At 56.1% G+C, this 26,834-nt stretch overlaps 1 protein-coding gene across 4 annotated transcripts; it reads left to right on the forward strand.

The window, feature by feature from the left end:
- Positions 1 to 1,326: 1,326 nt before the first annotated feature.
- Positions 1,327 to 25,737, forward strand: CSNK1E (casein kinase 1 epsilon). Of its 4 annotated transcripts, none has more exons than XM_061205966.1 (11): positions 1,327 to 1,545; positions 5,007 to 5,094; positions 13,481 to 13,591; positions 13,732 to 13,880; positions 15,198 to 15,426; positions 16,464 to 16,634; positions 17,946 to 18,094; positions 22,233 to 22,425; positions 22,525 to 22,664; positions 23,263 to 23,328; positions 24,223 to 25,737. In XM_061205966.1, the coding sequence occupies exons 2-10, from the start codon at positions 5,019 to 5,021 to the stop codon at positions 23,293 to 23,295; spliced, it is 1,251 nt and encodes a 416-aa protein (XP_061061949.1). In that variant the 5' UTR covers positions 1,327 to 1,545; positions 5,007 to 5,018; the 3' UTR covers positions 23,296 to 23,328; positions 24,223 to 25,737. The 4 variants fall into 4 exon arrangements, with proteins under 4 accessions (XP_061061949.1, XP_061061950.1, XP_061061951.1 ...); XM_061205967.1 differs by having other exon boundaries at positions 24,386 to 25,736; XM_061205968.1 differs by lacking the exons at positions 22,233 to 22,425; positions 22,525 to 22,664; positions 23,263 to 23,328; positions 24,223 to 25,737 and adding exons at positions 18,693 to 18,796; positions 18,895 to 20,610.
- Positions 25,738 to 26,834: the final 1,097 nt, after the last annotated feature.

The following is a 26,834-nucleotide window of genomic DNA, read 5'->3' on the forward strand; positions in this document are numbered from 1 at the left end:
CTCTCCTGGGAGGCTTGTCCTCACTCTCCTGCTCTTGGAAGTGAGATCATGATAGACTCATTTTCCCAGGGACCGATGAGAGAACAGAGCCATCTTGTGCTGTATGGTCCCAGGCCAACACCTTCCCGTCTCTGGGCTGCAGTTTCCTGGGCTCTGAAAGAAGAACCCAGTCTGTGGGGCTCCTGACAGTTTGGAGAGTGTGTGACTAAGTCCCTCAGGCTCGAAGGAAGGTGTGATTGTTCTTGAAGTGACTCTTCCCAGGAACCATGCTTCTGGGACGGGATGCAGTGCACTCCAGCATTTTGTGTGTCCACAGCCACAGTTGTGTGCGTGAATGGATGTGTGTCATAATTTGGAGCTTTGCATGGTACAGTGTAAATATCATTTTAATAACTCTGCCCTGGAATCTTTCATCGCCTGCTCTGGAAGCCAGTAGGAAGCCTTAATTAATTCTCGGTGACCTGGGGAGGGACGGGTGCTCCTTCCCGATTTGCAGATAAGGAAACCCCAGCCCAGAGCTGGGAGGGGACTTGGCTAAATGTGCATCACTTGGGGGACCCTCGCTCAAGTGTTGGCTCCATGGCAGTGTGTGGGGTCCCTCATTAAACGAGTGAGGACAGGATTGGGTTTGAGGTCAGCTCCGTGCCCATCAGTTTGAGCTGCCGGAAGAGGAAGAAGGGAGAAGAAAAAGGTCTTTGCATTTGATTTTTCCATGGGGGGAGAGCGCAGCATAGCCCCAGCTACCTCTGGGCCGTTTGTCAATATCCCTCCATCTCTTGCTGTCCGGTCAAATCGCTGGCCCCTGAGTCAACCTGGCCTGTGTGCTCTGCAGCACTCAGAGCCCGGAGGCGGAGTGAGCCCCCCAAATCTGTAAACATTCTCCTTTTGCAAACACCGGCCTTCAGAGGGGCCCACTACTAGGGTGTGAGAGGAGAGAGAACCGAGCAGAGGGGAGAGGAGTGTTTGGGTCTAGAAGAACCCAGCTTTTTGTGCCTTCCTCCTCCCCACCCCCTCCTAGGTTTTTCCACCTGTGCCCCCACTGGATCAGGGTGTCAGTGTCTGTGTGCGCTCCTCGGCCCCACACGTAAGGCCCCGTTCCTGCAAGGTGCTCCTCGCGAGCCTGGGGGGCCGTGTTTCCCGGCTCCGGGGCCCCCCAGCTTCCCCGGGAGCGGAGGGCGCGGGCACTTTAAATCCTCCAGGGCGGCGGCGGCTGGCCGGGGATGACATCAGCGGGCGGGCCCGGGGCTCAATGGGAGCCGGCGGGCGCGCGGCGGGCGGGAGCGCGCGAGCCGGCGGCGGGGGCGGTCGGGCAGGAGGGCCGGGAGGAGGGAGGCGGCGGCGGCTGCGCTGAGATCCTAGAGCCTGAGCCCGGCCGGGACAAGCGGAGCGGAGCGCGGCGGCGGCGGCGGCGGTGGCGGCGGCTGGGCCAGGAGAGGCTGGCGCGCCGGGCGGCTCTGCGAATCCTCCAGCATCCGCCCAGGCGGGCCGCCCCCGCCCGCGGCAGCTCCCCGAGCAGCGGCCCGGCACCGGCGCCTTCCCGGCGGGGTAAATATTGGGGGGCCGCGGGCCCGCGGAGGGGCGCAAACCTGGGGGGAAACGGGGCTCCCTCCGCCTCTTTGTTTTTGCGCGAGAGGGAGGGGAGGAGAGGGCGGACACACGCGCGTTCGCACTCGGGTATGGGGGGGCTGCCCGGGCGCCGCCCGCTCGGCCCGGCGAGGACAAAGGCGCGACTGGGGACGAGGAGGAGGAGGGTGACTATTATTTTGCAGGCTTGCCCGGGGGAGGCCCCCCCAGTCCGGCCCGCCTCCCCCTCCCCCAGCTGGACCGTACAAGGCCCCAGCCAGCCGGGGCGGCCACCCCGGGCTGCGATTTGGGGACGCTGAGGGAGGGGGTCCGGGACTGGGGTGCTGGTGGGCACCCGATGCTGTTGATTCGGAATTCTCTCCCAAACCCTGGGCTTCGGTAGGGTTCACCAGAGCATTAGCAGAGCCCCCAACCCCTTCGCTCCTGGCCTGGGTGCTCCAGACCTGGGGGTCAGCAAGGCTGCTCCCGCATGTTGGCTGGGGGCGCTTGGGGGCCCTGGGGTGATGGGGTGTGTGGTCACCCAGCCACCGATTCTGTTTTCCTTTGTGGAGAGAAAGAAAGGGGTGGGGGTTATTTATCAGATCGGATTCTCCCGTTTCTGCGTGTGAGAAATCCATGTTTTGCAAGTCTCTGTGGAACATAAAACTATGTTTGTGCCCGGGTGTCCTTAGAGAGAGGATTCCCAAGCTCTTCACGCCCAAACTCAAAGTGGGGTGAGCCCCCTCCCCAACTTTTTCCCTTAGTTTTCTTGCATATTTTCTTTTTGGATCAGCCTTCATCAGGGAGAAAGATTTGGGAACAGGGGAAGGGGATCCTGAGTGTCTAAGTTGCACCCAATAAATGCCTGTTTGGGGCTCCTTTCCCTGGGTGTCTGAGATGTCCCTCCACTTTTTATTTTAATGGTCCAGGGACAAGGGCCCTGGCTGGGGAGGGGGGTGGGCAGGGAGTAAGAAAACTGCCCATGTGCCGTTCTGCTTGTTAGTTTGTCTAATTTTTTGTAACCAGTTGAAACTCCGGAATCTTCATGTCCGCTTTTTTTTTTTTTTTTTTTTTTCTTCGTTTATTCCAACGCCAACCCCCCACCCCGCCCCCCAAAGGAGAGAAGCAGCAAAGAACTGGAAAGCCTCTTCCATTCCTGACTCGAGCCTCTCTCCTCTCCTCTGGGAGGCTTTTGGGGAGACAGTGCTGGGACAGTCTAGGCTGTCCTTGGGGCCCTGGCCCCCCGGGTGTAGGAGGAACGCTGGCGGGTCTGGGTGGTAGCCCAGAAAAGTGGTGGTTGCCTGCAGGGCTGATTGTTTGCACCCTCTCTTCTCTGCCGACAGCCCGGTGAGTGGGGAGGGGCTGGGGGGTCATGTGCGGTGTATTTATGTAAGACACCCAGACGGAGGGCACGGGTATTTATATAACCCGGCGTGGGTATTTATGTAATATAGGATGCGGGTGTATTTATGTTCCTTTCCTAACCTGCGGCTTTCCCGGCTGCCATGTGTGGTCTCTGAATTGGCATTGGCGGAAGACGGACTTGGGGGGGGGGGTTGTTTGTGTGTGTACACACCCGCCCGCCCCCCACCCCCTTCCCCAAGCAGGGCTCACAGTGTATGTCTGCGTTTCTTTCTTCCTTTGGAGTGTACACACAGGACGGTGTGTATGTGAGGTGTGTGGCATGTGAGTTTCCCGCATATGTGGAGCGTGTTCTGCTGGCAGCCCTGGCACCTCCGCTGGGACTGGCCGGGCTTGTGGGCAGAGGCCCTTGGTGGAGAGCCCAGAGTTTGGCTGGCGCGGGGTGGAGCTCCTTCCTTGTGACCATTGGTGAAGGGCTAGTGGCGGCTCCCTGGGAACTAGTGCTGGGGCTGGATGTCTCTCCTGGGCAGGAGCTATTGGCTCCTTGCCTCCGCTGGGGTGGAGAGCTCCAGCCTGACCAACTGTGGAATAGAGCTCTCCCGTCTCCCCTCCCGGGTGGGTCTGGCTTTTGGGGTAGTACTTGGCATGGGGAAGGGGCAGAGCCTCTGTGCCGCACACAGCTGCTTTTCCATCTTCCTGTTTTGTTTGCCTCCTGGCCCTGGCATGAAATAGGTCCTGTTTGAGAGGGTGGAGGCTGCCAGGTAGGGCAGCAGGAACCCTGTCTGGGTCTTAGGGGAGGAAACTGTCACTAACTTGCTGCTGGGGTGGGGTGGGGAGCAGGTGGCGTGTCCTCCCTGGGCCTCAGTTCCCTGTCTGCAGGGAGCGGCACCTCTTTATAGTTTTCTGCACTTGCCCTCTCGTAGACCCTCTGAGATCTTAGGGATCCCCCATCCCTCTCCTTATTTCATCGGCCAACCCTCCCCATCCCCCAGAGCAAAAACCACCTCCTCCTGGCCTTTGAGTTTCCTCCTTTGCTGCCCAGACCTTTGCCCCAGGCCAGAGCAGAGGCATCCCTACCAGGGTGGCCCCTGATGTTCCGTGAGCTCGGACACCCTGGGTGGGGCACAGGAAGGAGGGAAGTGCTCAAATCAGCGCTTTCCCCCCAGACCTCCTCGCACACCACAGAAGCTGGTCCTTCAGCTCAAAACCTGGCTTTGGTCCCCTCAGTTGCTCTGCTGGGCCCTCTTAGGAGACCCTCCTAATCTTGAAGAAAACCAGCCCCAAACTGTTCATCCAAAGAGATCCTTGCAGAGTCCTTTGTGAGGTTCTTGGTGTTGAGAGGGAGAGGACCAGAAGGTGGGTGTTCTGGGGGCCCCTTTCTTGCCTTCCTGGTGAGTTGGGGAGGAGACCTCTGGCAGGGCACACTGCAGACTTGCAAGGTCTGCCTCTGGGAAGACCAGCCCAGGCTGTGGAGACCTGGCCTCCAATTCTTGGTGCTGGAAGCTGGAGGCCTGGGGTAAGGATGGGGGCACGGGGATCCTGTCAGTCCTGATGGGGCTGAAGAACTCCTTTGGGGACAGTTCAAGCTGTCCTCCTATCCCTGGAGGTTGCAATTTGCTGGTGGTTGCCATGGCCGCACCCCCAGGGTGATCAGCTCCTGCATCCCACCTCCCTATCACCCCCTTTGTCCTTGATTTTCCTTTCAGAGCCTTTGCCCATTGTGACTGGCCTGCCCCTGAGAGGCTCCTATCGGAGGGTCCCTGAATGAGTATCCCCCGAGGAGATGCTTGCTTTGCTCTTTCCTCCTGGGCCTTGTCTCTAGTCCCCCTTCTGCCTGGCTACACTGACACCTGTTCTAATAGCCTCACCACAGGTGGAGGCTATTGGGCTACCTGACACCTGGTTGCTCTTAGGCAAAGCAAGGCCAAATCCCTTCCTGGCCGGTGGGAGGGAGGATGGTGGTGTCCCAAGTTTCTCGTGGCTTTGCCTGACCTTTGGTGGGGGAGGAGTGGGCTCGGGGGGCTAGGCCCCCTTCCCAGCTCCCCTCTTCTCTGACCCCGTGTTTCTGCTTACTTTTGCAGCAAGAGTGAACCATGGAGCTACGTGTGGGGAACAAGTACCGCCTGGGCCGGAAGATCGGGAGCGGGTCCTTCGGAGATATCTACCTAGGTGAGTGTTTCTGGCTCCAGCTCAGTGGCTCTGGAGCCCCTGGGACAGCCCTGGGGACTAGGAGGAAAGATGCCAACATTTCATGCTCTGAAGTCAGAACATGGCTCTGGTGGCATGTTTTGGTCATTTTGTCCCCAGAGCCATCCCAGGTGGGGAGGGAAGCAGCAGGCTGGGGGTGAGGCAGGCCGAGGGGCTCCTCAGTCAGGGCAGGATGGGGTTCCCACTTGCTGCAGTCCGGGCAAAGGAGGGTATTTTTAACTCTGGTTTCTAGCTACAGATGAGCTGGGTCTCCAGCTGGGCGTGGGAAAACCCAGGCTGGGTTAGCACCCCTGTCTCTTGTCTCCTGGGGGAAGGATGCTGGTGGACAGAAGAGGCTTGAGCAAGCTGATTGCTCCCAGCTAGGCCCCCTCCCTGTGGTCTGGCCTCTTGGAATTCAGCCCAGGAAGGCTTCGGAATGACGCAGGCTCCCCCGTAACCTCAGGGCTGGGGCGGGGGGCGGTCTTAGCTTTTAGGATCTCTCTCCCTGGATGTGCTTCCTGTTGAAAGTCTGAGTTTGCTCTCGTGTTGTTGATTAAACAAATCACTCTATCACCCCTGTCCTTGACCCAGGAGAATGCCCCTTTCTCAGCTGCCCTGGGGGTGCGGGGCACAGTCAGGGGGCGCAGCCCTTCCTTGGCAGCTGTTGGTCTGGAGGGGAGAGATTGTGTTGGTAATCGTGAATTGGAGTTGTTAGAGCAAGGTGGCAGCCCCTGGGGTTTCTCCCCGTTCCTGTCCCTGTGCCCTTGGAAGCATCTGTGCCTCTGTTTCCCTCCTGGGAAAAGAACAATAAGTCAGTTCTGTCCTGGGCAGAGGAAACTGACAGGTCAGTGTGCCGTGCTTGTTGCTTCAGAACTCGGGGGGTTTCTCTTACTCAGTGATCTGGGTCCCTGCCCTCTTAGGGTAAGAAATTTGCTTCTCAGTGAGCTGCCCCTTCCCCATCAGAGGGGAGGGGGACATGTATGCCCACATTCTCTGGACAGTACTTAGGCTGGGCTGGGCCCTGTTCGAATGCAGTCTTCCCTCACAACAGCCTCTAGAGATGGTGCCGAGCTGTGTCCCTGCTTCACACATTGAGACGGGCAGCACGATCAAGTTGGCCACCGAGGCTTCTCTCCAAAACTAGAAAAGACAGGGAATTCCCTGGTGGTCCAGTGGTTAGGACTCCGCACTTTCACTGCCAAGGGTGTGGGTTTGATCCCTGGTCGGGGAACTAAGATCCCGCAAGCCGTGTGGCGTGGCCAAAAAAGAAAAGAAAACAAACAAACAAACTAGAAAAGGCAAACTTTCTACCCACAGCCCTCCACAGGAGTGAGAGTGTAGAGGACAAAACGTGGGAGAGAGCCATCAGACCTGGCTTTGTGCGGTTGGTGAAGTTTGTGTGATACTGATGCCTGGCCGACTAAGGACTTTCATGAGGCACAAGTGAAATGGGCGCGTAGGAAAGCATCTTGTAAACTGTAAAGTACCAGCCAGGTGTGCAGGTCATTGTCAGACACCTAGTAGATCACCCTCCTGTAAGCACTGCAGAGCTCAGAACAGAGGGAAGGAACAGTGCAGGCTGGAGCTGTTTGAAAGGTTTGCTCTGTGACTCTGAGCTCCTCTGGGGGGAGGCGGGGAGGCGTTGGGTTGTGTCCACCTTCTCGCCCCAGCACCCAGCACGTGGGGGCTCAGTGAAGGCCTTTCAAATGAACGAATGAGGAAATGGGGGCTGTGATGTGCAGAGGCCTGTGAAGCGGCCTCACTTATGGCAGGAGAGAAGAAGGTGGGGATATGGGGGCAAGTTCAGGTCCCCAGTCTATTTCTCATGTGCTGTGTGATCTGGGATAAGTCACTTTCTCTCTCTGAGCCTCAGCATTCTCATCTGTAAAAGGGGGTGCCCATCTCCTTACTGTTTGTGAAATTGGGGTGGGTATAAAAGACCCTCTTATCATGGAGGCTTTGGGCTCAGGACTGAAGCCTGGAGCCACTGGCTTGAGGGCAAAGGGCAGGGAGAGGCAGCTTTTGGCTGATGCATACCTGCTCCTAGACAACACCCAGCCCCAGGCCTTGTCTTTGCAGAAGGGAAACTGAGGCCCATAGATGGAGGGGCAACCCAAGGTCATTCAGTCATTGTCATTGTCCCTGGTCCATGTGGTGGGACCTTGCTGGGGGTAGTACTTCCTGTTTATCCAGTAATCATCTAGTTCATTTTTTTAAAAAATATATTTATTTATTTATTTTTGGCTGCATTGGGTCTTCATTGCTGCGCGCGTGCTTTCACTAGTTGCGGCGAGCGGGGGCTACTCTTCATTGAGGTGCGCAGGCTTCTCATTGTGGTGGCTTCTCTTGTTGCGGAGCACGGGCTCTAGGCGTGCAGGCTTCAGTAGTTGTGGCACAAGGGCTCAGTAGTTGTGGCACAAGGGCTCAGTAGTTGTGGCACGCGGGCTCTAGAGCGCAGGCTTAGTAGCTGTGGCGCACGGGCTTAGTTGCTCTGCGGCGTGTGGGGCCTTCCCGGACCAGGGCTTGAACCCGTGTCCCCTACATTGGCAGGCGGATTCTTAACCACTGCGCCACCAGGGAAGCCCCCATCTAGTTCATTTTAAAAACTAAGTCCGGGTTTACTCCTCTTTGTACAGGCTTTGGAGTAAATTCTACCAGGGTTTAGGTACTGGCGTTTCTTTTCCTCACTGTATGCCCTTGAGCAAGTGATGACCTCTGCCAGCCTTGGCTTCCCCATCTGTAAAATGGAGTTGTGAGGCCTCCAGGGTGGTGAGAAGTAGTGAGATCACAGCATGCAAAAACTCTGCACATGCTCGGCCCTGCAGTGGTGCTTTTATGTTGTGTCCCCCAACCCTCAGTCTTGGTTAGGATTTGCTACTGTCAGGAGCTGGGTCCTTTTGGGCCTGAGTGGGGGGTAGGGAGCTGGTTCTCCGCTGACTGTCCAGCCTTCACTGGCTGCACAGGCCTCGGGGACCCTGGCCTGATGCAGTGTCCTGCCAGCTCCTCCTGGGCCCCTCTCGCTGGTGTGGGGATGGTAGTGATTGTAGAGCCTCCCCGGCTGGCCTCACTGGCTCCCTTTTTTCGAAGCTCTGGCCACATTCTTGTCACTGGTGCCAGTGCCAGGGCCTGACTCCAGATGGCCTCTGCAGGTGGGGCTGGGCGCGGCCTCCAGGCCCTGCTTTCCAGGATCGACTGAAGGCGAGCACATTTGTGGATGTGGCCGCAAGGCCTGTACTCCTCTTCCAGCCCCTCCTCCCTCTCCCCTCGGCATCATGCGGGGCCAGCTCTGATAGGGCCTCACCTTGGCTGCATGGGGTCCGGAAGTGGCCAAGCCTGTGCCACCCACTCTACCAACCGCTGGCCATGTGCCTCAGGAGCTCTCTAGATCTCTTAGTGTCTGGTCCTCAGTTCCAGATGGGGGAGGGAACGGTGTACCCCAGCGGGTGATGGTGTGGGTACTTCCCACCTTCAGTCTGGCCCAGTCCCTGATTGTACCTGTCTGTGAGTGTCTGAGTGAGCCCCCACTTGAGCTTGATCATCCCCCTCCCCACCTAGCACTTGCCAAGGTCCCGGACTCTCTAGGGCTGGCCAGGTCCGAGCCTTTCTCTATGTCCAAGATTGTTTTCCACACTGGCTTGTCCCCCCACAGGGCTGCTTGTTCTCCTAGGGGCCACCTCTGCCACCTTGCCTGGCACTTTTCACTTAATCAGAGTTACCCTTTGTTGTTCCCACGGAAGGTGAGCTGAGCTCCTCCAGGGCAGGGCTGCCTCAGGTGGCCCAGGGCTCAGTATGTGTCTGGTGATTGAATGAATGAGATGCTAGGGAATTGGAGTAGAGAAAAAAGCAGGGGCTCTAGAGACTAAGTTTCAGATCCTGGCTCTGCCCCAGCCAGTTCCGTGTGACCTCAGGCCAGTTACGTATCCTCTCTGAGCCTCAGGTCAGTGGTTGTGAGAAATGAGGGAGGTCAGAGAGAAGACTGGCAGCTTCCTGGTAGAGTTCAGAGGCAGTGCAGGGGTCTGGTGGTGGTGGGACCCATAGGCAGCTGTGACAGCTTTCCAGCAGTCGGTTGGGGTCAGAAGCCTTTGCCTAACAGCTTAGGTCCCTGTTCAGGGAAGTTGTGTGGCATTTGGTCATTGACCTTTGGTGTCTCCGTTTCCTCATATGATACAAACAGTAGTACTGGCAGGATGGTGTAAGAGCTCAAGGGGACAAAGGGCTCTTTCCCTCCACCTCCCCATTTCGGGGAGGGGCGTTCTCCCGGCACCTCTGCTCCCTGCGCAATCTGCTGAGTCATAAGTGCTGAAGGCCCTGCATCATCCAGTGTCGCTTGGTCTCTTCCCCCTGCCTGGACGGGGCCGCCATCGTCTGGACAATTGCAGCAGCCTCCTTCCGGGTCCCACCCCCCACCCCCCCCACCTCAAGTCCTCTCCGGTCCTTTCTAATACACCAGTGGGTCTCAACAAGGGGAGGGAGGCCAGATTTTGTCTCACAGGGGACGTTTGGCAAGCTCTGGAGACACTGTTGGTTGTTTCACCTCAGCGTGGGGGTGTGCTGCTGGCAGCTAGTGGGCAGAGTCAGGGATGCTGGTAAACACCCTGCGGTGCACAGGACTGCCCCAGAGCAGAGAGTCAGCAGTGCCCTGTAATAAGGCATCGATGCCTGGCCCCCGGCGTCGCAGGCTGATGGCCAGGATCGTAGCTTGGCATTTGAGCCCCTTCCCATCTCCCCCTGACTCACCTCTTCCACTGTCTTCTTCAGCCACCTCGAGCTCCAGCTGCACCAGACCACCCAGCGTTCACTGTGCCCACTCCTGTCGGGCCTTTGCACGTGCTGTGACCACAGTCTGGGATGGTCCTGCTCACACAGCAGGAGCCCTTGCAGCCTTTCCTCCCACTGCATGGCCAGTGGACTGCAGTGAGCCCCAGCTCCCCCCCACCCCCATCCTCACTGTCGCCTGGAAACGTGCGATGCTCTCCCCAGTGATGAGTGTTGACGTGTCAAAAGCACTTTACAGTTTGCAAAGCACTTTCGCCCCATTGCTCACTGGATTTGGGAATCCACTTTTTTTTTTTTTTTAAGTTTTAAGTGGTTCAGAAATGAAAACACAAAACCAAAAACCAAAACACAAAAACATGCTAAGGGAAAGAAGCCAGTCACAAAAGATCACATATTCTATGATTCTATTTATATGAAATATCAGGAGTAGGCACGTGCATGGAGACAGAAAGTGGATTAGTGGTTGCCTAGAGCTGGGGCGTTGGGGGAGATGAGGAGCGACCACTAAGAGATGCAGGTGTTTTGGGGATGGTGAAAGTGTTCTAAAATTGATTGTGGTGTTGGTTACATGACCTTGTGAATATACTGAAAACCACTGAATTGTACACTTTAAAGAAGTAATTGTGTAGAATGTGAATTATATCTCAACAAAGGTGTTGAAAAAAATGACAAGATGTAACATGGTATCAGAGAAATGTCCTTTTCCCCTCCTGCCCTAATCCAGCCCTGATCCACCCCTGCCTAGTCTTGACTGGTTTCTCATGTTCCTTTTGAGTGTTTCTTTATGTTGATACAAACAAACACAGATACATAGTTTCCCCACTTTTTTTTTTTTTCTTTAACCACTGAAAGGAGAGCATATAATACATACTGTTCTGTACTTTGCTTTTTCACTTCCTGTATCTTTGAGATCTTTCCACTTCTGCACCGAGAGAGCTTCCTCATTCTTTCTCCATTGTTTTCCGTTTTATGGATGGGCCTTTCTTTATTTAACCAGTCCCCGCTGCTGGACATTTGGGTTGTTTCCAAGCTTTTACTGTTGCAAACAGCCTAAGTGGACAGCCTCATCCAGGCCTTATTTTGTACTGTGCGAGGGTATGGAGTAAAGTCCCCGGAGTGGGAGCTGGAGGGAGCCAAGTGGCCTTGCAGCCAGGCTTCCCCAGTTCACACGGGGACCGCTGGGGAGGAGTGACCCCTCCCACCGAGAGCGCAGGCTAGCTTGGGTGGACATGGTCTTTTAATATTTATTTATTCATTTATTGTGGCTGCTCTGGGTCTTGGTTGCGGTTAGTTGCAGCATGCCTGTAGGACCTGGTTCCCCAACCAGGATCGAAACCGGGCCGCCTGCATTGGGAACTCGGAGTCTTACCCACTAGACAACCAGGAAGTCCCTGCGTAAGCCATTTTTATACTAAAGATTTCTTTCTTTCTCTGTGAAGTGTGTGTTTGAATCCTTTACCCTACTTTCTATGGAGTCATTGGTCCTTTTCCTACTGCTTTGTAGGCGCTCATTATATATTAGTGTGATGTTAGCTCTTTGCTATTGATAAGAGTGTGCACTGTTTCTTAGGATTTTGTTTCTGGTGTTTTTGCCGTGGAGAGGGATTCCTTTTTTGGAGGAGGGAAGGGAGCCTTTTTTTTTTCTTTAATGGCTTCTGGATTTTAAGTCAGGATAAAAAGCCTTGCCTACCCCCAAATTAAAAGGCAGTGCTCCTTTCTTCTAACATCTCATTGTTTTACTTTTTTTTAAATGTATAAAACATGTGCATGGTATAAGGCATCCTTCCCAACACCCAGTTGGAGGGGGACATGCCTGTCAGCTTGAAGGCCCCTGGTACCCCACCCCGTCCCGCCCTCTGCTTCCCCTACACAGAGGTAACCACTATCTTGACATTTTAAGTTATTCTCTTCTGTTAGTTTTATCGCATGTTTATATCCCTAAACTATATATATTTCAGTGTTGTGTGTTTTGAAATTGAGACAATTAGAACTGTGCTTGCATCCTTCTGTCTCTTCCTTCCTCTTTTTTTTTTTTTTCCTTAAACTGAGGTGAAATTCACACAACATAAAATTAACCATTTTAAAAGTACACAAGTTAGTGGTATTTAGTACAGCCCCAGTGTTGTGCGACCACCATCCCTATCTAGTTCCAAGACATTTTCATCACCCAGAAGAAAACCCTGCACCTATTAAGCAGGCCTATCCTATTTCCGCCTGCCCCCCAGCCTGTGGCAACCACCAGTCTACTCTTTGTCTCCATGGATTCATCTGTTCTGGACATTTCATATAATGGAATCAGACAGTATTTATTTGCCCTTTGGTGTGTGGCTTATTCACTGAGCATAGTGTTTTTAAGGTTCACTGATGTCACAGCGTGTGTCAGAGCCCCGCTCCTTCTCAGGGACAGGCAGAGTGGCTATCCACACCTCTTCTGATGGACATTCAGGTGTCTCCACCTTCCGGCTCTTGTAAACGGTGCTGCTCCTTGCTCTCTGCACTCAGGGTTGCAGATGCTGAGAGCCAGCCGCTTAGCCGTCGTGTATGCCTTCCACTGCCTGTGGCATCCCCGGGGCGCTTGCACCACCCTGTAGCCATCCTTCTGGTGCTGGACTTTGTGGTCTTTGTTGCTGTGCAGGTCCTTTCGTGTCCTCCCAGTGCTCACGGTTCTGAAGGGCATACACTTGGGAGTGGACTGGCTTGGCCAAGGGTTTGTGTGTGTTCAGCTTTACCAGGTAGAGGCCAACCTGGTTTCCAAAGTGGTTGAGCCAACTTACACTCCGATTTTTTCCCCCGTACTATATTTTGCTCCACTTCGGACTTCCGGTGCGTGCTATGAGCTGTGCTGTCTTTTCTCAGATGCCAGTTATTCCAAGGACGTTTGTTGCATAGCCCCATCTCGTCCCCTGATTTGAGGTGCCGGCTTTATCCTGCCTGTCCTCAGTTCTTCCAGTCGTGTGCCCTCCTCTGGACTTTCTCTGTTGTCTGTGTGCAAAGACTACACCGTTTAGTTGTGGCAGCTACAGTCCCGCTTGGCCCCAAGAAGGAGCCGGCCTCTCAGCCTAGCCCCCAGCCCTCCAAGTCAGCCCACCCATTACTGTAGCTGGGGAAACTGAGGCCAGGTGCAGCGGGGATTTGGGTCTTTCTTGAGACAGCCTTGCCCCCCTCCCTTCTCTCCTCCTGAGCCCCACACCCCACTGACCTCACCTCTCTTCGGGTCGGGAGTCCTCAGTGGCTCCCACGCTCCAGGATGAAGTTCCCCTTACTGGTCTGTGAGCGTTTTTCGGCTGTGCCCTGACCCCCCCCTCGCATCCAGCCTTCCTGCTGCCCCAGCCTCCGGTTCTCTGAATGGTCCATAGCCCTCACCTCCTTCCCCTGGCACAAGCTGCAGCTCTAGCTCTCCCCTCCCACCCAGGCTGGGTCAGGTGCCTGCTCTGTGTCCCACAGTCCCTCCGCTTCCCTTGGATACAGTGCCGGGCCTTCTGCACAGCCTCCCCCAAGGGGTGCTGAGCTGCTCGGGGGCAGACACTTAGTTGGTCCTGGACTGGTGCTGCCTGCCCAGCTGAGTGTGACCCCGGTCCCTTGCCCCTGGCAGGTGCCAACATCGCCTCTGGTGAAGAAGTTGCCATCAAGCTTGAGTGTGTGAAAACGAAGCACCCCCAGCTGCACATCGAGAGCAAGTTCTACAAGATGATGCAGGGGGGAGGTGAGGGCTGGAGGGGGCTGGAGGGGGGCGGGAGCCTGAGGAGCTCTGCGCATGTGCCATGTGCTTGTGCACGTGGGAGGGGCCCTGGGGCTGGGTGGGGTGGGGAGTGACTGCCCCTGACAGCCCTGTGTCCCCCACAGTGGGAATTCCATCCATCAAGTGGTGCGGAGCCGAGGGTGACTACAACGTGATGGTCATGGAGCTGCTGGGGCCCAGCCTCGAGGACCTCTTCAACTTCTGCTCCCGCAAGTTCAGCCTCAAGACGGTGCTGCTCCTGGCCGACCAGATGGTGAGCCCCCCACCTACCCACTTGGACTGGGGACTGGGCTCCCAGCTTTCCTTCCAACCTCCTCTGCCCCGTCGTGCCAGTGGGCACTGGGTACCCAGCTGGAGGATGCTGGAGCAGGAGGCAGTGACAGCGACGTAGGACAGGCCTGGTTCCTGGACCAGGACCAGGGGACCTTGACCATCAGTCATGGTTGGGGGGTAGGTAAGGAGGGGGTATTAAAATGCAGGCTCCCAGTTTCCACCCCAGACCTACTCGGTTGGGCTTCCGGGGAAGGCCTGGGACTCTGCCCTCAGGTGAGTGTAAAGCCTGTGGTCACACAGACCTGGGTCCTGTCGCTGTGGGGTGACTGTAGGTGAGCTGGGGGGCTTCAGTCTCCTCAGGAGCGTCTTCCCTTTGCTGGGTTGTTTTGCGGTCACCTGGGATGCCACACGGTGCCTGGACCAGAGCAGGAGCCCACGGACAAGCAATGCTTAGGTCCTCAATCCCTTTATAAGTTCAAGGGAGGAAAATTTTAGAAAAAGAAAATGAAAAAAGCATAGAATTCTAGCCCTGAAATGATACATGGAGATCTTGTTACATAGGGGTCTGTAGCTGTGGCTGACCTCCAGAACGTCTGCAAACATCCTCCAGTTTTAGGCTAGATGTGTGTGTGCAGAGGAGGGTTGTCAGGTTCTCATAGGACGGGAGACTCAAAAAGGGTTTAGGAAATACTCAGAAGCCTGAGGCCCAGGGAGGGGACCAACCTGCCAGAGGACCTATTGTGTGCATATATGTTAATTTAAGTTTCTAACACATTGTTTAAAGGAAGACAAGGGCCTGTGTGTCCACCTTACTTTGGTGTCCTCTGGAAGCCAGGGGACAGATCCTGTCTGTGTGCTCCATCTCTGTCACCCCTGCCAAGTTTAGGGTTCACTGGTGCTCCTGTTCCCCCCAGTCTGGTTGCCAGAACAGCCTTCGAAATGCCTCTTTGGTCCCTTGAGGGCCTCTCATGTCCTCTGTGGGTGTAGAGCCAGGCAGGTGAGGCCTGAATGCCTTTCTGGGCTTCATTTCTAGATCTTGCCATTCGCTTTCCTGCCTTGCTCTCTTTCCTTTGTCACAGCGAACTTGATGAACTCTTCCTTCAGAGTTCCTCTCTACTGTCACTTCCTCCAGGAAGCCTTCCGTGACCTGACCCTTGAAATCATCATACATGGTGATTGCAGACTGATCTGGCCCCCCCCCCCACCCGTGGCAGGGACCACGGATGTGTTTTCCATCTGTACAGCCCCAGCCCCTCTGTGGAACATGTGCTGAACGACTTGCTCTCCCCTCCCCCAGATCAGCCGCATCGAGTACATCCACTCCAAGAACTTCATACACCGGGACGTCAAGCCCGACAACTTCCTCATGGGGCTGGGGAAGAAGGGCAACCTGGTGTACATCATTGACTTCGGCCTGGCCAAGAAGTACCGGGACGCCCGCACCCACCAGCACATCCCCTACCGGGAAAACAAGAACCTGACTGGCACTGCCCGCTACGCCTCCATCAACACCCACCTGGGCATCGGTGAGTGAGCGAGGCCCGGGAGCAGGGTACACCCATGGGCTGCTGGCCAGGACTCTGGCTTTCCTTCTGCAGCCTGGGTTTACTTCCCTGGCTGGCCGCACAGGCAGGTCTTCTCTTTCACAAGAAGAGCTGTGGGGTGACGAGCACCCGCCCTCTTGTGCCTTACTCATCCCCGCAGCAGCCTTGGTGCGCGAGGCTGTTTCCCCATTTTTTTTTTTTTTTTTTTTTATAAATTTATTTATTTTATTTATTTACTTTTGGCTGCCTTGGGTCTTTGTTGCTGCACACAGCCCCTCTCTAGTTGCGGCGAGCGGGGGCTACTCTTCGTTGCGGTGCGCAGGCTTCTCATTGCGGTGGCTTCTCTTGTTGCAGAGCACGGGCTCTAGGTGCGCGGGCTTCAGTAGTTGTGGCATGAGGGCTCAGTAGTTGTGGCTCGCAGGCTCTAGAGCACAGGCTCAGTAGTTGTGGCGCAAGGGCTTAGTTGCTCCGCGGCATGTGGGATCTTCCCGGACCAGGGCTCGAACCCGTGTCCCCTGCATTGGCAGGCAGATTCTTAACCACTGCGCCACCAGGAAGCCCTGTTTCCCCATTTTTACGGATGGGAAATGCTGGCTCACCGTGTGACACAGGTTGCTTAAGGTCATACAGCTTAGCAAGTGCCAAAGTCAGATCTGACCCCAGCCCTGTCTGATGCCACTGCTTGAGCCTTATCCGCAGGGTGGGCCAGGCAAGGAGGCCCCGGGGTGCCTACTGCATAGTTGCTGAATGAATGAGAGCCTGAGCTGGAAAAACTAGGCCTCGGTTGTGTTGGAAAAGCTCAGCCTCAGGCCCCTTCTCTGTAGAAGGGGGTGATAACAGTGCCTGTTTGTAGTGGGGCTGCAGCAAGCCAGCATGTGACAAGGGGGGGGCTCGTGCTGGGTGCACAGGGGGGGTTGTGCCCCTCAATCGAGGAGCATGCCCTGGAGAAAGGGGTCCTGGCTCCCATCAGCCGGGAGCCCAAGTGGACCCTGCCCCTCACCTCGTCCTTGACTCTGCAGAGCAAAGCCGTCGAGATGACCTGGAGAGTCTGGGCTACGTGCTCATGTACTTCAACCTGGGCTCCCTGCCCTGGCAGGGCCTCAAAGCGGCCACCAAGCGCCAGAAGTACGAGCGGATCAGCGAGAAGAAGATGTCGACGCCCATTGAAGTCCTCTGCAAAGGCTACCCCTGTGAGTAGGCCAGTGGGGCAGGTGGTTAGCCTGGGACCCCTGAGGCCCCTTCTGAGGGGCAGACGAGACCACACAGAGCCTGTCCTGGGCTACCACTGCCTGGCACCAGAACATCAATCACGGGCTCTGCCACTGTTCAGGCACAGCTAGGAGGCCTGGCTGGTAAATACCGAGTGTCCCCAACCCACACTCCGGCCTCACCTCGTAAGGGCTGAATGTCAGGAAAAACTCCAGACCCTCCTCTTCCTGGGAGTCTCCTTCACTACTCTCACGGAACACTTCACTTCTGACACTTCTGGTCACCAAAGGTCTGGGGTTTTTTTCCCCTCACCAAGCAATGCTCTGACACCAGCCGGGTGTCCTAGAGTTTAACTCAGTTCTGGCACTATCTCCCTGGAGGTAGTGTCAGATCCCACAGGGTAAGGGCTCAGTCCCACAAGGCTGTTCTCACCACACTTCAGATGCCAGTCACGAGTCCAGGTTGCCACCTGTGCGTCTGACTGATTGGCTATAAATAAATCTGAGGTTCCCATGACTCCCTCCTTGGGTTTGATTAATTTGGCTCACAAAAGTCAGGGAAGTACTTACTTATGTTTACCAGTTTATTAAAGGATGTGGTAAAGGATACAGATGAACAGCCGGTTGAAGAGATACATAGGGTGAGGTTTGGGAGGGTCCCGAAAGCAGGAGCTTCTATCTGCCTGGAGTTGGGGTGTGTCACCCTCCTGATGTGGATGAGTTCACCAACTGGGAAGCTCTCCAAACCCCATGCTATTGGGATATTTATGGAGGCTTCATCATGTCGGCACGGGTGATCATTAACTCCATTTCCAGCCCCTCTTCCTTCTCTAGAGAAGTGGGTAGGGCCAGGGGCTGGAAATTCCAAGCTTCTAATCATGGATTGGTCTTTCTGCTGACCTGCCCGCATCCAGGAGCCCACCCAGAGTCTCCTCCTTAGAGCAAAAGATGCTCCTAGTGCTCTGACCACTTAGGCAGGTACAAGGGCTTTAGGAGCCCAGGGGCAGGAACCAACATATATATTTCCTATTGTCTCACAAGGGCCCTCTCTTGCCTCTGATTTTCAGAGGAGGAAATGGAAGTTTTCCTCCTGTGGCTTAGAGTTGCCGTCGGGCTCTTGACAGCCTGATCAGTTCATGGATTGTTGTAGGGAGGACGGCCTCTTGGACCTCATCTTGACCCCTCTTAGATCAGAAGTATCTGTAGGGACGGTGGCTGGGTGGGACAGCGCCGGCTGTTGGGGGCCCTGGGAGCATGGGCCTCATGGTGGCGCCTTCTGTCCCCCTCCACCAGCTGAGTTCTCAACATACCTCAACTTCTGCCGTTCGCTGCGGTTCGACGACAAGCCCGACTACTCCTACCTGCGCCAGCTCTTCCGCAACCTCTTCCACCGTCAGGGCTTCTCCTATGACTATGTCTTCGACTGGAACATGCTCAAATTCGTGAGTCACCTGGAGGCCGAGGCGGGCTTGGGGGACTGAACTGGGAAAGCCAACGTGACCCCGTAGCGGGCGGGGCTCCCGGAAGATGGGAGCTATGAGCTGGACAGTGCAAGTGACCTCACCGGGGTCCCGGAGCCCCCGTGCTCCTCCCACTCCAGCGTCATCTGTGCTGACGGCACGTGCTGCTGTGGTCAGCGGGGCCCAAGCGGGGCACCACCTCCCACCAGACCCGAGAGGGCCTGTTTGGGCCTCGAGTCCGTCCTAGGCGCCTGGATGGGTGGGGCCTGGATGGCGCTGGTGGGCCGCCCTGCTGTCTGGATCGTGGCCTCCACCATCCTGCTCTTGTCGCTCTGCACATCCCAGGTGGCGGCCTTCACTGAGGCCCCCTTGGGCAGCCTGGACCCCTTCGTTGTGGTTTCCTTCTTCCTGGTCATGGGACCCTGGGTCTTTCTAGGCGCCTCCTCTCTCTCTCTCTCTCTCTCTCTCTCTCTCTCTCAAGAGTCTTGGGGGTGGGGTGGGGAGAAGTGTTGGTCAGCTAGGCCTAGAGCTCCGGAATCTGTGAAATGCTATGTCTTGTTTCCCGTCTCTTCTGGAAAAGGGGGCTTCCTCAAGCCAGGCTCAGCCCCGTGACAGCGACGCTATTGCACTGCCCAGGCCCCGCCCCTATGCCTGTGCCGGGTCCATGTACCCACCCACGTACTGGTAAGGACCCTCCGAGACCTGGCCTCTCCAAGACTTACCACTTGGCGGGGTGAGCACAAGAGGCTGAGCCCCTGCTGTGCTCTCTCTGTCCCTTCCAGGTGCCCGGCACCCCTGGGCACCCAGGACCCTCCAGATAGGCCCATGGAGGAGATGGAGGAGCTGCCCCCCGCAAACTACTGGCCTGTGGTCTGGACCTCAGGGCCCCAGTTCTGACATCCCCAGGTGTGCCTGAGCCCATCGGGGCCAGGCCCAAGGAGACATCCCTTGGCATGGTGGGAGTACAGTGGAGAGGCATGACGGAGAAGGCCCTGCTCCGAGATTCTTGGGGACAAATCGGCTGCCTGATGAACAGAGCCTGAAGGAGGGACGATGTTCACTACCCTGGAGGGGCCTGGTGGCAATGGGCACCAGGAGCAGCCTCAACCAGACCCTGTCGGTGGCCCCTCTGTATTGAACCTGAACTCATTAAATGCCCCTACCTGTACTGCGTTTCATCGTGGCGTGCCTCTTGGTGGGTGCCCTCGGCCTGCTCCACCAGATGCTCAGGCCCGAGGCCTTGTTCTCCAGGACGCTGGGATCGGCACTTGGTCTTGTGCCCCTCCTCTCTCTGGCTCTCAAACAGTGGCCTGGTACTGTTCCCTAAGGAGTGGGGCAGAGGATGGGGGTCCCACAGGCCGAAGGGCCCCAGGGGTGAGAGATGGGCAGTGGGGCACCTTTCACCCCAGACCTTCCGGCTGGGAGCACAGCTGAGGGCCCGGGGCCAGCTCTTCTTGCCCCAGGGCACTGCTCAGGGCACTGGGCACCCGCTCATCCATGTAGAAAGTCATTCCTGAGTCTGGTTCTGGGCTGAGTTTGGCCCTTTTCTCTGTATAGCTCCAGGAATGGATTTTGCATCGTCTAGGCCTGTGCCCTCCAATGTGGTAGCCACTGGCTACATGTGGCTAATTTTTAATAAAAATTAATTAAAGCTGAAAACGTACTTCCTCAGTTGCATTTGGCACATTTAAAGTTCTCAGGAGCCACAAGCGGCTGGCTAGTGGCTGCCCTACTCAGCAAGGCGGATGTGAACATATCCATCATCACCGAAAGTTCTGTGGGACCTGCTACTCCAGATGGCTCCTCACAGAGCTTCTCATGGGACCATCCAGCTGACAAGATCTCGCCTCAAGCCAGGCCGGGAGCATGCTCTCCACCCATTGCTGGCACCCTGACCCCTTCCTGGGATTCCCTTAGAGACAGACCCTGGACTCAGAAGCTGAGCAAAGGTGCCAACAGCCTTATCCTGCCCCGATCTCTGACTTGAGGGCCATCATACTGGATAGTTGGGCACCTTTGACCACATCACCACTGTAGTGAGCTCAACCGCCTCCCGCAGCCCCTGGCAGAAGTATCTGCAGACACACGATGGAGACCTTCCACACTTTCACCTCGAGACCAAGCCCCTCCCACATCACCCCTTCCCCCCTGCAAGAAACCTTCATCAGCACCTACCAGCAGACTGGACACCACGCTGGACGCCGTGGGCCGCAGACTCTTCCATGGGAAGGATCCTGCCCTTGACTGAGAACTTCCCTCCTTGGAGTGGCCACCTCGTATCGTTCGACATCAGGGCGCTGGAATCCCCGGATACCTGGAGCCTGGGATGTTGCTCTCAGCACACAGAGCCACTGTGTTCCGAGGTCCAACTAGCTGGCCAGGTGGAAACTCGACACAGCCAAGGACAGGGGTCCATACAACACTGGTGAATGCTTGTGTGACTTTGATGTTGACCTTTTTGTGTTTTCACATGGGCAAATAAAAGCCAAGAGACCTCCCTGGTGTGCGTTTCTTGAGGCATCACTTGGGTTGGTTGGAAACGGGGAGAGTAGCTCACCTCAGCCTGCCGCAGGCCTGAGCCTGCCGTTGGCCTGAGCCTCCTGAGGTCACAAAGGGCAAGGGGCTCCAGCCCTCCGCTCAGCCATAGCCCCTGGGCTGTGCACCTCTGAGTGAATCACTTGGCTTCACTGAGCCTCAGTTTCTCCAACCAGGGAGTGAGTTCATACCTGCCTTGTAGGGTTGATGTGCCCTCTGCCCATGGGATGTTTAATGAGTGGGTGCTGCAGCTCATATCATAGGTTTTGCTGTGCTTCTGGCTGAGTCATTGTCTTTGCCAATCTGTAATGGAGTGGGTGGGAACCCGGGGTGAGGACTGGAGGTTGGGAGATGGTGCCCTGGTGCTTCCAGGCCCGCCTGGACAGGCTTGTGGGTGGGAGGACTGGGAATGTGCACCCCTAGAATGTTCTGCTAAGTCCTCTGGGAGTGCGGAGAGCAGAGCGGGACTGGGTGGCAGAAGCCTGGGTTCACACCCCGGCTCTGCTCTGAGCTGTGTGGCCCCAGGAGGGTCTGGAGGCCTCTCTGGGCCTTGGTTCTTCAGTAGGATTCAGGGATCATTCTGATCCCCAGCCGCTATCTCCCGGAATTGCTTAAAGTCAAGGGCCACCCCCACCCCATCTCCCAAGGACAGCAGGGCCTTCTCCGCCAGTTCTCTGGGAGAGAGGGAGTTGCAGGAACCCGCACCCCGTGGCCCATTAGCAGGCCCCCAACTCAGCCTGCAGCTCTCTCCTTCACAGATGCGGCCCCCCTCATGCCAGCCCCCGCCCTTCCCTGTGGACGACCCCAGGACCAACTAGGTAACGCGGCCAGGCGCCGCTCCCATGCCGCACTCCTCTCTGGGCCTTCCTCCTTTCCTCCTGCACTGGGGGTGGCAGTGGCTGGAAGGCAGAGCCCCCAGGGGCTCACGCACCCCTTCTGCCACAGCCTGCCTGCTGGGCCTCTTTTTCTTCCATGGGGCATCTAGCCCATTCCTTCTCCAGCTCCCATCCCAAGGCAGGCAGCATCTGTGTGGGTCCCCCGGGCCTCTTGGTTGTGGTCCCCACAGCACCTGCCAGAAGCCATTGCCAGGTCCAGGGGCAGGGGAAGAACAGCCCTTTGAAAAGATTCCCTGGCTAGGCACTGGGAAGCCTGCTTTGAGTCCTGGCCCCGCCTTCAGCTAGCCTTGTAACTCTCTCTCTGGGCCTCTGAACACTTGCCCTGCTGTATTTGGAAACCTTGAGGAGCTGGGGGCCCTCTGTACACGGAGGGGACCCAGGTTGGGAGGGCCACAGAGTACCCTTGGTTGTCCTGGGGCATGCGACCTCCCTCTGCCCCTCGGGTCCAGCTTCCTCCTTCCGGGCAGTTGTGTGGCTTTGTTTCTCTGTGCGGTGTGATCATGGGTCATTTCCAGGTCTCTTGGGCTTCCTGCTTTGTGGGGAGAAGGTTGGACCAGAGGGTTTCTGAGATGCCACTTCCCCAAGACGCCCACCTGGCCTGCCTCCCCCTGCTCTGACCCCGAGGGAGTGCCAGATCCCGGAGCACGCTGACCTCGCAGGGCTGACCAGGTCTCATCTCACACCCACAGGGTGCAGCCCGGAACCCCGAGGACGTGGACCGGGAGCGGCGAGAGCACGAGCGTGAGGAGAGGATGGGGCAGCTCCGGGGGTCCGCGACCCGGGCTCTGCCCCCTGGCCCGCCCACCGGGGCCACCGCCAGTCGGCTCCGCAGTGCGGCCGAGCCTGTAGCTTCCACCCCTGCCTCCCGCATCCAGCAAGCTGGTGAGCAGACACCTTGGGCAGCGCGAGGGGCCCGAGGGGGCCGCGGGGCGGCCAGGGCCCCAGATGCTGAGGGCAGCTTCCCCCCGCTTCGCCCTCCAGGCAATACTTCCCCCAGAGCGATCTCCCGGGTCGACAGAGAGAGGAAGGTGAGCATGAGGCTACACAGGGGCGCACCCGCCAACGTCTCGTCCTCCGACCTCACTGGGCGGCAAGAGGTCTCCCGGATTTCAGCCTCACAGGTGAGCTGCCCTCACTCCAGCGCTTCTGTGCCTCACAGCTGAGCCAGGAGAAGTAACCGCCCCAGCAGGCGATAGAGCTGGAACCCAGCCCTCTGCCAGGGGCCCAGCCTGCGTGGGCGGCGGGGCGCTCACAGAGGAGGGGCTCGTGGTCCCTGCCATCAGCGAGCCCCCGCCATCCCGGTCAGCACAGGATGGAGGGATGGGTGGACCCCGTCGGCTGGCCCCACTTAGGGGCCATGTTTGGGCTAGGAAAGTTGGGAAGGGAGAATCCGGGGCTGCCCAGGGAAGGGGTCCAGCAGAGGTGGGCAGGAGACCTGCTCTGGGCCTCCTGCCTATGTTGGAGGAGTCTCAGCAGGACAGGCCACGAGCTGGGAGTCCAGCGGCTCCATTCACGTGTGGCCTTGAGCAGCCGTTTTGCCGCTGGGGGCAGGGTTCTTGTCTTACAAAACAGAGACATGCTGGGTCCTTGAGGTCATGTACCCCTGCCCTTGGCTTGAGGGGCTTGGGTTGGGGGTGGGGCTCCACGGTGGGGAGAGACTTGCCGAAGTGCCGGGGCCAGCAGCTCATCCCTCCCACCTTTCTGCCTCCCTTCCCAAAGACAAGCGTGCCATTTGACCACCTCGGGAAGTGAGGAGGAGCCACCATCGGACCAGTATTTGCTTAGGTGAGCCGATGTCTGCTGCAGACGTAGCCCCGTCGGGTCTGGAAACACCCACGGCCCCCTGGAGGAGCCCAGTGTGTGTGCTCTGAGTGGGCCCGGCCCACGCCAGCTAACTTCTGCTGGAAAACTCCCTCTTGCCTGGGGCAGTCCGCCGTCCCCGCTTTGCCTTAACTATTCTGGAAGGTTGGTAGTAGGGACTGAGCCCGGGGCCCCACACCCCGACCTTCCCCAGGGCTTTAGCCTTGTCTCAGCCTCTGGGCTGTTAAACGCTTCATTCATGCAGAGCACGTAAGACAGGGCCCTGTGCTTAGGAGTTTATCTGCCATCAAAGAAGGCCCTTGGTGGCCTCCACAAGCCCAGGAGAGGCCCTCTGGCTAATGTGAGCCTCCATGGAACTTGTGGCTGCCTGAGGCCTTGAGGTGGGGTGTCGCAGCTCTGCACTCGGGCCCCCGCTTGGGAACCCGCTTGGGGCTCCTTTGGTGGTATGTAGGGGGATGTCGGAGCTCCCTGGGGAATATGTACATGGCTGGCAGCAGCTTACATTTCACAGGCTTGACCTCACACCAGAACATCCTGAGTACGATCTGCTTTGTGGAAATGTATTCCACAGGTAGCTCTGGGGCATAAATCGGGGTTTACCTTCGTCAGACCTCAGGCCCAAGAACCAGTCCGTCCGTGGCAGGGTGAGACAGATGTATGGCTGGGGGGTGGCTGCTCACCAAAAAGAGGGAGAGAGGTTCTGTGTCTTTTCTGTGAAAATGGAGCACCTACTGTGTGCCCCAGAGAGGGACCAGCTCAAAGCCTCGGGGGCAGGAAGACAGGAGCTGAAGGCCGCTGGCAGATGGGTAGCCAGAGGCAGATGTGCACCTGATCTGTCTTCTCTCTCCCCCTTTCTAGTGTCTTCACTGTATTTTCTTTTAAAAAAACAACAAAAAGATGGGGAAAAAAAAACCACTTGAACAAAAAGAGAAACAAAACCCAGCACAAAACCAACGATGGATTCTATTTCGATTCTTTTTTTTTTCTTTTTTTTTTTTTTTCTTTTTTTGCCAATGGCAAGAAGATGGGATGCCCTCGGCATAGAGGATCCTCGTCCCTTCACACTTCCCGCTGCCCACAGCCTTCAGGCTGCCAAACGCTCCCAGACATCAGGTTACACTTGGCGGACGCCACGGCCGCCACCTGACATGGCTGGGAGGGGGACACTTCTGCACTGGAGTTGCAGCAGGTCCTCACGGGCCCTCAGGAGGTGGCCTGAGGAGCTGGGGGAATGGATTGGTTGGTCAGAGGCAGGTCCCACTGGGTGTCCATGAGCCTTGGGACCACAGGAGACGTATGCAGCCCCACCCCCCTGAGATGACGGCCGCCGACTTTCTGTGTTGGGCTTTTGCCAGTGCCCCCCTCAGCATTTGGGTCCCTTCTTTGCCTGTCCACAGAGACCTTGAGGAGGGGGTGGTGAGGCAGGGGGGCCAGGAGTCCTTGTGGGCGTGTGTGTATGTATCTGACCTGTATCTCCCAGGACAGCGGGTGTCCCGCCCACCTGCCAGGCCGACTTTGTGTTCTCATCCCCCTGACAAGGACATGGGGGTGGGCAGTGACCTCCATGTCCCTCAAGAAGGGCACAGAGGGTCTTTGACACCACCGACCCCTGAGACTGTCATCAGCCTGTGGTCCCCCTTTTCTGGTCTTAGGGCAGAATCCGTGGAGACTACTTCCAGAAGGCATCTGGCTCCTGGGTTATAAATTAATTCCCTGGTCCTGACACTCACCTGGGGTCAGGCCTGGGCACTGGATTTATCCATCCTGCCTAGTTAACACTCGTTTTTACTTTATTTTTGTTTGTTTTTTTCTGTGTGTGTATTTCCTAATTTATTTACCTCTGTTTCCCCTTTTTTTTCTTTTTCTTTTTTTTTAATTAAAGAGCAAAACTTTTTATTACTTTGTAATTTAAAAAACTGAAAAAAAATACTGAAGAACTTTGGGGGGAATTTTGTACTTTTTTCCTGTGTAAATATTGGACTTTTTTGAGCTTTATTGTGGTTGTTAATTTGAAGTAATAAAGTAGAAAAGGATAAAGTGACATGGGCAGCCCTTGGTCCACCCACCTCTTTGCTCTGGGGGCTTCTCTCCAGCAGACCTGGGAGCCGGGGATGGCTGAGGACACTCGGAGAGTACTTGGTACCTCCCTGGGACTGTTTTAACCCTGTGCTTCAAAGACCACACACAAACCACCTGGGGACCTCGTTAAAATGCAGCTTCTGACTCAGGAGGGCTGGAGTGGGGCCTGAGAGTCTGCATCCGAACAAGTTCCAGGTGATGCCCACAGCCCAGGACCACACTGAATAGGAAAGTTCAAAACGCTCTTCACGTTATCCACAATTCTGAGTTATCTTAGCCATTAATTCTGAGTTAGGTGTTAATCTCCCTGCCTTCAGATGAAGAAACAGTGTGAAGGTAAAATAACTTGCCCAAGACCACAGCTCTCCTGGGTCCAATGGCACCTGTGCCACAGATGAGCCTGGGCAGTTCCTTCAGCCAAGCTTTGATAAAGGAACAGCCCTCAGCCTTGGCTGCCTTTGTCTGGCCAGCTTATACAAGAATTTGTCTAGCAGTCCATGTTTATCCAGCACACATTACTTTCATACTTCTCATTCATTAACCCAAAAGCCGCTGTTGCCACGATCTCCACTCACAGGCAAGAGCTCAGCCTGGGGAGGGGGTGGAGGGCTCTGAGAGACCGCTTGTAAGTCCTGGGCATCGCTCAAAACCCTCATAATTCAGGTCCCTTCCAGTGCTGGCATTCGAAGACCCTATGACCCCACAGCCTGGCTCAGGCCTGGTAAAGGGTCTCCTTCTGGCCCTCCGTGTGAGGCTGAGGCAAAGGTGGGTCCTTATTCTTAACCACCAGGAGATGCTAGAGGGCCCTGCATTGTAGGCAGTGAACCACAGGGAGACCTGCCTTGGAGCAAGGTGACAGTATAGTTGGTGATTCCCAGCCCCTCCCATCTGACATCAAACAGTGTGATGTTACCAACTGTGGGCCCTAAGGGGAAATACAAGGAGTTAATCTTCTTTTTAAAAAAAATTTTAATTTATATATCTTTTGTAGTAAAAATCTTAGATCCTATTAATACTAATGTGGTTATTTGCTGTATCCTATAATATACGTAAGTTTCAAAATTACAATTTTAATGTTACTACTAAAAGTATACCTATGGATGGGAATAGGGTATCTGTTGACAGACAGCCCTGGCTGTCCAGTGGTTAGGACCCCAAGCTCTCACTGCTGAGGGCCCAGGTTCAGTCCCTGGTCAGGGAACTAAGATCCCACAAGCCTTGTGGCCAAAAACAAACAACAACAAAAAAAGTATACCTATGGAGTAAAAAGTTTTTTACAGATTTTTTTTTCCTCCTTAGAATGTATCTAAGGAAATACTGTCAGAGTATAGTGCCCAGAAGTAACTTGAAACTACTCTTTTCTCTGTGCTCTGTGCGGTTATTTTATTAAT

The sequence above is a fragment of the Eubalaena glacialis genome, chromosome 11 (assembly GCF_028564815.1).
Source record: "Eubalaena glacialis isolate mEubGla1 chromosome 11, mEubGla1.1.hap2.+ XY, whole genome shotgun sequence".
Classification (NCBI taxonomy): domain Eukaryota; kingdom Metazoa; phylum Chordata; class Mammalia; order Artiodactyla; family Balaenidae; genus Eubalaena; species Eubalaena glacialis.